General features: G+C 36.5%; 1 protein-coding gene across 4 annotated transcripts; it reads left to right on the forward strand.

Moving 5' to 3' along the window:
- The first annotated feature begins 285 nt into the window (after nt 1-285).
- LOC105703801 (FACT complex subunit spt16) lies at nt 286-8,469 on the forward strand. Of its 4 annotated transcripts, none has more exons than XM_012432482.1 (20): nt 286-566; nt 652-756; nt 1,286-1,450; nt 1,536-1,688; nt 1,763-1,909; nt 1,989-2,255; nt 2,358-2,693; nt 2,787-3,156; nt 3,287-3,485; nt 3,586-3,967; nt 4,188-4,370; nt 4,481-4,612; nt 4,857-5,026; nt 5,122-5,305; nt 5,420-5,498; nt 5,657-5,825; nt 6,591-6,674; nt 6,849-6,914; nt 6,988-7,113; nt 7,532-8,469. In XM_012432482.1, the coding sequence occupies exons 1-20, from the start codon at nt 498-500 to the stop codon at nt 7,536-7,538; spliced, it is 3,393 nt and encodes a 1,130-aa protein (XP_012287905.1). In that variant the 5' UTR covers nt 286-497; the 3' UTR covers nt 7,539-8,469. The 4 variants fall into 4 exon arrangements, with proteins under 4 accessions (XP_012287905.1, XP_023290423.1, XP_012287906.1 ...); XM_023434655.1 differs by having other exon boundaries at nt 5,660-5,825; XM_012432483.1 differs by lacking the exon at nt 6,849-6,914.
- Nucleotides 8,470-10,903: the final 2,434 nt, after the last annotated feature.

Genomic DNA, 10,903 nt, shown 5'->3' on the forward strand with positions numbered 1-10,903 from the left:
AAATAAAATGTACTTTAATGTGTACTTAGTTCATTGGCGTGAATGAAGACCCATAGGAGAGCTGTCGCTCAATAATTGCGATTTCATCGAATCGTTGGATTTGTATAGCGAATATGTAAGCCAATAATATTCAGCTACGTTCTTCGTTCCATTATGTTATGTTACGTAGACTGAGAATTTAATTTTACGTAACAGGCTCCCAGGTGACGCCACAAATGCTAAAGATTTTCGGGAAATGCTTTTCCTTCCTTTATATTACTTGGTTTTGTGCCGCTTACCGTTTGGTTACGAATCCCGCCATATCCGCTCTGGAAGGTGGTTTATGAACGTATTTCGCGTTTTAATGGTTGAAAACAAAGAAAATGTAGAGTTCTTCCGAGTTATTTGCGAATAATACCTTTCGAGTCAACGAAACTGCTGGGGACAATTCACAGTTTTATCAGAATCCAAGACCGACATTCGCGTCTCTTTATTTAACAACCTAAACACACCGAACCATGGCAAACGTTTCTCTCGATAAAGACACGTTTTTCCGCCGCATGAAACGGTTGTATGCGGCATGGAAGGTTAGTCAGAAAGTTTCTATTAATCTCCGTTTATTTCCAAATGACATTCAATTCGAGGTTAACTTTTGAGCTTTCCTTTTGACAGGATGGAGAAGCAGGAATGGATGACAGTTTTAATAAAATGGATTGTCTAGTATCTGCTGTCGGCACTGATGAGGACATTGTATATAGCAAATCCATCGCTCTTCAGGTTACTCTCCTTTTTTCATACAATTATTACCTAGTTGTCTTTACTAAATTGTTTTGAGTAATGCATGGTAAAGAGCAAAGTTAATATTACCATATTATGGAGTAACATTAGATAGCGGTGAATGTGTTAACCTTACTTATAACAGATGCCAGCTTTTTATAATACATAATGCGTAGATTGATCCATAATATTACCATCTTATGGAGTAACGTTAGATAGCGGTGAATGTGTTAACCTTACTTACAACAGATGCCAACATTTTTTTATAATACATAATGCGTAGATTGATCTTAATAGCGTTAACACATTCATGTATGCTTTCTAAGACCTGTAAATTTACCAGCAACCATTTGTAATTTATTAGCGGTGCTTTATTGAAAAGCTGTCATTGAGCATTTTATTATAGAGTAATATTTGGTATTCGCAAGATCTTAGAAATTTATTATCACAGAGTAAAATAGTTTATCGATACTTTTAATTCATATAGTATTTATATTTATAACGATAGAATGTATGATGGTTTTTTTAGACTTGGTTGTTAAGTTATGAACTTACGGATACTATCATGATACTTGGTGAAAATTCCATTAACTTCCTGGCAAGTAAAAAGAAGATTGAATTTCTAAGAAAGGTTGAAAATCAAAAGACTGAAGATACAGGAGTACCCCCCGTAAAATTACTTATGAGAGACAGAGTAAGTACAATTTTGTTCGTGTTAATAAATCTTATTTGAATAATTAAGAAATTAAGTAACTTATGTTATATTTGTAATGTTAAAGAGCGATGAAGATAAAGCTAATTTCGCAAAGCTAATCGAGGTCGTAAAGAACAGTAAGAAGGGTAAAACCTTAGGAGTGTTCTCGAAAGAAAATTACCCTGGTGCCTTTATGGATGCATGGAGAGCTGCCTTGAAAGCAGAATCATTTGATACGGTAATATATTTTGAAAAATTACATTTTCTTTAACCCTTCCGGACATATGTAAAACAAACATGATTACACTACAGGTTGATGTGAGCGCCGCAGCAGCATATGTCATGTGTCCAAAAGAAGATGCTGAAATCATTACAATAAAAAAGGCGTGCTTGGTATCCACGGATGTTTTTACAAAATATCTGAAGGATCAAATAATGGAAATCATTGACTCGGATAAAGTATATAAATGTTTCCTTTATTATGTATACATCAATAAGAATTACTGGATTCTTATTTTTTATTAATTATAATTTGCAGAAAGTGAAACACTCAAAGTTAGCAGAAGGAGTCGATACCGCTATATCCAATAAGAAATTTGTCACAGGAGTTGATGTTACGCAAGTGGATATGTGTTATCCAGCGATCATCCAAAGTGGTGGCAATTATTCTTTAAAATTCAGTGTTGTGAGCGATAAAAACATTTTGCACTTTGGTGTAATTATTTGCTCCCTTGGAGCACGCTACAAGTCATATTGTTCTAACATCGTTCGTACATTACTTGTCAACCCTACAAAAACGATTGAGGTATTTAATTTAGAAATGTTACATGAAAGACGATTGGTATCGATATCATACATTCAACTTTAAGAATTACAAGAATTTCTAAAAGAAAAAAATGAATTTTAGGAAAATTACAATTTTCTGTTGCAACTTGAAGAAGAAATTTTAAAGAAAATGGTGGCTGGCACGAAAATAAGCGAAGTTTACGACACTGGCGTTAAGTTCGTTAAATCGGAAAAGCCAAATATGTTGGATCACTTGACTAAAAGTTTTGGTTTCGCAATGGGTATCGAATTTAGAGAAAGTTCATTGCTAATAGCTCCAAAGACTCATGTTCCGATCAAAAAAGGAATGGTATTTAGCGTCAATGTTGGCCTTTCCAGTCTTACCAATCCAGATGCTACCGATAAAGAAGGGAAGATTTATGCCCTCTTCGTTGGAGACACCGTCATGGTCAATGAGGTAAAGTGTAAAGTCCCATTGTTGCGTTTAAGTAGTACAGATATAAGATATATGTTTACATATTTTTTAACTTTATTTTATTTCATACTTCAGGGTCAACCAGCGACCGTGTTAACACCTTCAAAGAAAAAGATAAAAAATATTGGGATATTCTTAAAAGACGACGAAGAGGAAGAGGAAGAAGGTAGCGGAAAAGAAAATGAGCCAAAACCTGAAATTTTAGGCAGAGGAAAGAGAACTGCGGTAATTGAATCAAAGTTAAGAACAGAGCACAGCTCTGAAGAAAAAAGAAAACAACATCAAAAAGAACTCGCCCAACAATTAAACGAAATAGCGAAAGCTCGACTGGCGCAACAATCCGGTGGCAAAGAACAGGAGAAAATACGAAAATCAACTGTATCATACAAAAGCCTCAATCATATGCCACGAGAACCAGAAGTTAAAGAATTGAAACTATATGTTGGTAAGTACATATTTTTAATCATTACAAGATGCATCTATATTTTGTACCTAGCACTTGATTAATATAAGCCGGAATTTTTCAAAGTACAAATTGTTCTTTCTAGTTTAAAGTTACTCAAATTACTTTTCAGATAAGAAGTATGAGACGGTTATCCTGCCAATTTTTGGTATACCCGTACCGTTTCACATATCTACAATCAAGAATATTTCCCAGTCCGTAGAAGGAGACTATACGTATCTCAGGATAAACTTCTTCCACCCCGGAGCAACAATGGGACGAAACGAAGGTGGGACTTATCCGCAACCCGATGCCACATTTGTTAAAGAAGTGTTAGTATATCATTATTTCTTCGTTTCGATTTTTTAAAAAGGGTAATACTTGAGTTAGTATTATTTCAAATAATAACATCTAACACCTAAACTCTCTTAGAACTTATCGGAGTACAAACACCAAAGAGCCTGGCGAGATATCTGCACCGTCGTCAAATCTCAACACCGCCTTCAGACTCATTAAGGAAGTTCAAAAGAAGTTTAAGAATCGTGAAGCCGAGGAAAGGGAAAAGGAAGACTTGGTGAAACAAGACACATTAGTACTCTCCCAGAACAAAGGAAATCCGAAACTAAAAGACCTTTATATTCGACCGAACATTGTCACTAAAAGAATGACTGGAGGATTAGAAGCTCATAGCAATGGCTTCCGTTACACTTCGGTCAGAGGTGACAAAGTCGATATACTTTATAACAATATCAAAAACGCCTTCTTCCAGCCTTGTGATGGGGAAATGATAATACTTCTTCATTTTCACCTAAAGGTGAGTAAATACATTAAAATGAAATATTTTAACCCTCTGACTGCTAAGCCCTTTTGACGTATGGGCGAAATTCGTGACTACGTGCAGGCAATAGTGGACCAAATGTTGGATGTGTATATACGCCATTAGCAATCAAAGGGTTAAGCAATAATCTCTATCTACAAAGAATGTAATACTTTTGATGAGATATTTTATTCTTGTATTGTATTATTATTCCTAGCATGCCATCATGTTTGGTAAAAAGAAACATGTAGATGTACAGTTTTATACGGAAGTAGGAGAGATTACAACAGATCTCGGAAAGCATCAGCACATGCACGACCGTGATGATCTTGCAGCTGAGCAATCGGAAAGAGAACTGAGGCACAAACTGAAAACTGCCTTTAAAAGCTTTTGTGAGAAGGTAATAGCAGAAGGCTAATGAGGAGTTCATAGTTACAGGATGCCTAATAAAAGCATTGCATATTACAATATTTAACCATACACTAATATCGTTAATTTTCTCTATGTAAGGTTGAGGGGATGACCAAGCAAGAGATCGAATTTGATACGCCTTTTAGAGAGTTAGGATTCCCTGGTGCACCTTACAGGAGCACCGTCCTTTTGCAGCCTACCAGCGGTTGTTTGGTTAATCTTACCGAATGGGTAAATATATTATACATTTATTTACTATCCTCAGATTACTCGCGTGTCATTAACCCAAAATATTTGCCGTTGAAAAGATACCAATTTCAAATTTTAAATATCATTGCAAACATCACGAACGATATTGAAGTAAAATCAGAAAAATATAAATCTGATTTCCATACGTTGTACCAGTAACCATTGCGATAATTCAACTACACCTATTAAAGTGAAAAGATATGAATTTCTTGATTCTTGATTTCAGCCTCCATTTGTGATCACGTTAGAAGATGTTGAACTTGTACACTTTGAAAGAGTACAGTTTCATTTGAAGAACTTCGATATGATATTTGTCTTCAAGGATTACCACAGGAAAGTTGCTATGGTCAACGCTATTCCCATGAACATGCTGGATCATGTTAAGGAGTGGTTGAAGTATGTATTGACCATTCGAATTTACTTCATTAGAAATACTGTTTATGTAACATTTTTTTCTATCTTTGATAATAACACTTCCACGTTTATTACAGCTCGTGTGATATCCGGTATTCCGAGGGCGTACAGTCATTGAATTGGACGAAAATTATGAAAACCATCACGGATGATCCAGAAGGATTTTTTGACAGTGGTGGCTGGACTTTCCTTGATCCTGAGAGTGATGCCGAAAATGAGGAAGTTGAAGATGAAGAAGAAGAAGAGGACGATGCTTACGAAGTGAGAAGCTAAGCATGCAACTAAGACATTTCATATCACAGGGCAATTTAAAAATGTTCTTTACTCTTCTAATTAATTCACCATGAAAATTACTAAGCTTACGTTTGTATGCAGCCATCGGACATGGAGAGCGAAGAAGAGTCTGACGATGATTCGGAATATTCGGAAGCTTCGGAAGACTCTGATAGCGAAGGTAAATGACAAATTAAATACTAAGCGTATCGATTGAAATATTATCATCAAATTTATACCTATAATTTCAATTATGTCGATTGCATAAACTCTGAATGTATCCTAGTTTTACTCACCTGATAAAAAAGAAGGAGTACTATAAACCATAACTTTGTCTAGAAGAAGAGTTAGGTAGTTCTGAAGAGTCTGGGAAGGATTGGTCAGACCTAGAGAGGGAAGCAGCAGAAGAGGACAAAGAGAGAGCAGATGATCGCTTCCAGGATGATTATAATTCAAGTAAAAAGAAGAAGTCTAGTAGAAGACAATCCCCATCTCCATCAAAAGACAGGTAAGTTAATTCAAAAGATCAACGATCTTTTCAACCAAGTTTCAAGGCTCGTGTCCCCGGGCAAGTAACTTGCGACATGTCTTGCTAGAGCAACTTGCTGTTACGTATACACTTCCAACAAATTCAGAGCAAATTTATTGGCTCAAGTCTCTGTAGCAAGGACCTGAAAGACGACTAGCTAAAGTAATTTGCTTTGGCATCTACACTCTAGCCATAAACTTGCGGCAATTTTACTTGAGCACGAGATATTTGGTATTTATAATGTCATCTAATGAAACGGTAGTTACTGCTGCTGTAATTATAATAAAACAATAAAAAACAAAGGACTTGAAATGATACGAGAAAAATATGGATTAGATGTAGAATGGTTTGAGAAAACGCTGTTAAAAGGATTAATAATGGAAATCCCGGAACAAGTAACACATTTCTCATTATCAGAGGATAGACGTCTTCTCTGCTTTAACTATTTCATTCTTTCATCTTATGAATTACACACAAATCCAGACATCTGAAATTTGAAGCAAAAATGTCTGGACCTAACTGAAATTGTCTTGAGCAGCCTTCTAAAGTAAGCGCATTCACGAGTTTCTTAACTATCTGGCAATGATTTGTCACACAAGTTCGCTTCTAAAATCGTATACGTTATCGGCAATAAATGTCTGAGATCAACTTTCGCAAGTTTTACCTGCCTGTGAATACGAACCTTTGTAAATTAACTTCCTTCTATTAAATTGGAATTAACCAATTTCTCTTCATACTTTCAAGGCACAATTCCAAGCACAAGAATTCAAGTTCAAAGAGCAAACATTCATCTAGCGGAAAAGATAGGAAATCATCGGACAAACATAGGTAAGATCATTCAGAGTATTATTATAAAAAATTGGTTTCGTCCATCCAAGGTAAATCTGTAGTTTCGTTCATATCAGAACGGAAAATGAAATGCATATACATATTGAGGATAGATATACATATATTAATATTTCGTGAATATAAATGCAAATATTAATGCATCGATAATTAAAGATCGGATCGATCGCGGAGTGGGGGTTCACACAAGAAAGTGTCTCCTTCCAAATCGTCCAAACACAGGTGATTACCGGCGGCAATTGCATGCTTTGGAACATTTAATAATATCTGTTTTTTCTGTTTTTTATTGTTACAGTCCCAAAAAGTCCGACAGACACGACAAACACGATAGGCACGACAAGCACAAATCGTCACACTCCTCGTCTAGTAGCAAGAAACGCTCGCGCGAAGATAGTTCTGAGAGATCCTCCAAGAAATCCAGGTAAATAATTAGCTCATTATTTCGATAGTTTACTAAACTACTATGTCTGCAGAAATAATAATTATTAATACTCTGCTCTGCATTCTTTTCTTGATTTTTGCGGCTGAATTAAATTACCGTGAGACTAGAAAGAAATCGATTTAACGTCTGCTCTGTATTTAAACGATCCTTTATTGTAATTCAGCAATATGACATCGTTGTACAGAAAATTTAATTATGCCTAACTCACAGAACTATTAACTGTTGTACCTTTAAATATTATAAAAATGAAACCATCATGATAAGATACTGTATCGTTCCATTATTTACTTTTTCATTAAACGTCTGCAGAGATTAAGGAATTTACCATATTATTAACAGTGATGTTAATACCGGTGCCATAAGTGATGATACCATAATTATATTTCTTTTATTGCAGGAAGTAAGTGTGATCGAAAGGAAGCATTGAACATTGAGTGCTAGAGTGGAAGCATAAATACTTATGTGGTATATAAATGCGATTTGTGCAAACTTTCTTACTTTGTACGCTAGAAATAGACCACGAAGGTTGCACATTTTCTTGCATTGACGACAGATTAATTCAGCGAGCTTGACATATAGGGAGCCCTGTTATCTCTGTTTCCCCGCTGTGAATACGAAAATCAAATTCCGATGCCTCGCTTATACCCATAAGTGAAATGCAAATTTGGCTTAATCAACGGTTTATTCTTACGTTCCATAAGTTCTTATTAGACTCACTTTTTAGGATTTCCAATGATGGTATTTTCGCATTAAGATTAAACAGTCGTAGCTATATTGTTCCGTTAATTACATGTTACATTGAAACTTACGATTTAGTTATTTGTGAGATATTTTTGATAAAAAATAAAAGAAATCACCTACCACCGAAGGTGACATGAATTGTCCAATTTTTGTAATTGAAATAAATAACATGTCATATTGTGAAATGCCTTTATTTCACATGGATTGATTGATTGAACGTGCTTATAGAAGTGAAAATACCATCAATGGTACCGTTTAAGAAGGACCAAAGCTAAAAAGAAGGTATCTTGTGGAAGAAATGGTAAACCATGTTCTCGTGATAATCTTTGTGCAAGAAGATGTTCTGCCTCCAATTATTTACCGTGTACAAATAATACCATCCACGGGCGTTCGAGGATCCTTGGTAATTTCGTTGATACCTCATTACCGAATGTGAAATAATTCTTAAGTTATTTATCACTACTGTACAAATATCCGTCATGGTTTTTATATTTCCAAAAGAAAAAAAAAATGTGCTGTAAGCAACGTTAACGAGCGAGATTACCTGTTTTTATTAAATAAATCGAGACCTCAAAATACCGTACACCCGTGAAACGTCTTCTCGTTGAGTCAGTTCCCTTTGATACGGAAATATATACCTTTGTCTTACCATGTTCGCTTTTTTCCATAACATTTCCATCCATACATCCTCGTAAGAAAAATTTTCTTTTATCGAGACGATTAAATACGGTTACCTCGTTACGTTGGGACGGTACATTACTTTGAGTAGAACACGTAAATTTTCTCGCGCCTCAAGTACAATAATACTGCAATATAGGTATTCGAAGTACCATTTATTTTTTGTTAATAAGTAACGTAATTTCAAGAGCCCAATGATACAGTTGCGTGTTAAAATTATTTAAGGTGAAGTGAAACCCCCTTCAAATCAGTCGATTCGAATAAATTTTTGTTTTAAGGGTATTAGACCAAACTGTCCGAAACTTTGCCACGTCACTCCTGATCATCTAAAAATTGTCCTGACACATTCAAAATTTGGATTTTTTTTTTAAATTGTTTAACTCAGCCCAGACCAAAACCAAAATGGCGTCGAGCTCACATATTTCAATCAATATACAATTATCGAGGGCTCTGATATGAGAATCGAAAGGATCAGGACAATTTTACGACAATTTAGAACCCTCTGGTAGTCGATAAACTCGCATTTGAACGGGATAAAGGTAAAAAAAATGTTGTGTGCGCTTCTATGCTAAAACGATGGTAACACGAGGTCTCGGAGTGAAAATTTAATTGACCTGGAAATCACAAATGGCGCAGGGGGTCCCTCTGCAGTCAATTAGGGCCCCAGAGAGCATGAATCCAGAGGATTTCTGGAGTTTTACTTCGATTTCTTTATAATTATTGTACGAAAACGACAGGTGGAGTATGCCATTTGGTACAGTACCCAATATAATTCGACACAGCTGTCAATATAAAAACGAACGTCGGCAACGTAGGCATTTAGAAAAATCTTTTTTATCGACGTCGATCAAGTTCCTCGACGTGTTTCACTTCACCTTAAACAATGTTTATTCTTCTGGTCTGCAAATTATATGGCACGCGATATGGTCTCCTGGCAATAGACTTAGAGACGCTAGTCGTCTAGCTAAGTCTTCGGAAAGAGATAATTGACCGAAGGTCTCGGAAAGAGCGCGGCGGCGAAGACGAGTTGCTTAATAAACGCAAATCTATGAGAAGTGAAAGTAAGGAGCCCCGAGCTGTTCCGCAACTTTCTCCGAGCGGGTCTTTGGCTGCATGCATAATCTTTTAAGGCGGGCGATGATACAGGGACAAAGTGTAACTTCTCGATTTCACGAACAAGCTCCGATGACGTATCATCAATTTGGTATTCGATGCGCGCGCTACATTCGAACTGAATCGGGGATTCGTGCGTTTCTCTTTTCCCATCTTAGAATATCCCTGTCACGAAGTTCTTCTGGACCTGGCATGGAATTCGGGCACGGCCCGAGGCAGCAAAAGAAAATCTAAAGCATCTTTAACGTCCATACAGGAAACCATTCGATGATCTGGATATCTTAAACGTTTCCTCTAAATTTTCTTTGATAAATTGATTGTCATTGTCATTTGAGGGCAATTGTCATTGTATAACGTTTCCGCGAACGTCCATCTGTCGTACATACATCGCTATTGTATGTCGATATCTGTTTATCCTCTGGTAGAGCCGTTAACAATTTATTACTAGTCCTTTAATTAATCATTACTATTTAAGGATGTTCGCTGCACGTAACGAGCGAGATACACGTCCACTCACTGCTTCTATTTTAGACATAAATCCTGACTTGCCGAAAGATTAAATCCAGTTCTGTTTAAGGAAACGTAATTACACCTGACTCTGTCAAGAAGCAGGTTAATCGGATACGTTTCCTTCTCTAATCCGAATGGAAACGATTCGGTCGCACTACCCATGGAACGAACTTTTTGAAGTATTTTGAAAGAAAATCATGAAAATTCATCTACAGGTAAAGAATTCAGAAGTCTCCATAGAAGCCCAGAAGGATACGGACGTTCGATGCTGGATAAATAGTACGTTAGCCAACGGATGGCGGCGCTGTAGTCATCTCTCCATCTTTCTTAATATTATGGCAATATATAGCAAATTGCATTTTTTCTTTATCTTACCCTCAATACTCGCCTTTCTATATGCGTCTCTCTTCCTCTCGTATGTGAGATATCGTTGGCTAACACATACGATCTCTCTTTTACCCCCACTTCTGGGTTGTTAGCCAACTTTTAGACCATCAAGCGCTAACATAGGATCTGGGCTTCTATGGGACTTCTGAATCCTTTGCTACGGGTAGCTAAGACTCTCAGATTTTGACGTATCTTGTTACCTTCGATACTTTATAAGGTAACTCTAATTCCCGCAGTCTTTTTCATGTATTTGGCGCCAAACGCTACCGAGGGTCCCATTAATTGTATTACGTCCTGTCCACAGGGACTGTGTCGAGGAACTACCGCACGCACAAGGAAC

Source organism: Orussus abietinus, unplaced genomic scaffold, assembly GCF_000612105.2.
Source record: "Orussus abietinus isolate OABI.00-Male unplaced genomic scaffold, Oabi_2.0 scaffold87, whole genome shotgun sequence".
Classification (NCBI taxonomy): domain Eukaryota; kingdom Metazoa; phylum Arthropoda; class Insecta; order Hymenoptera; family Orussidae; genus Orussus; species Orussus abietinus.

Bases quoted from the DNA above. Each gene is read 5' to 3' on its own strand.
- LOC105703801 (XM_012432482.1), top strand. From the start codon at position 498: ATGGCAAACGTTTCTCTCGATAAAGACACGTTTTTCCGCCGCATGAAA. The intron at 567-651 runs GTTAGTCAGAAA...TCCTTTTGACAG, and splicing joins GGTTGTATGCGGCATGGAAG to GATGGAGAAGCAGGAATGGA. The intron at 5,306-5,419 runs GTGAGAAGCTAA...GTTTGTATGCAG, and splicing joins AAGAGGACGATGCTTACGAA to CCATCGGACATGGAGAGCGA.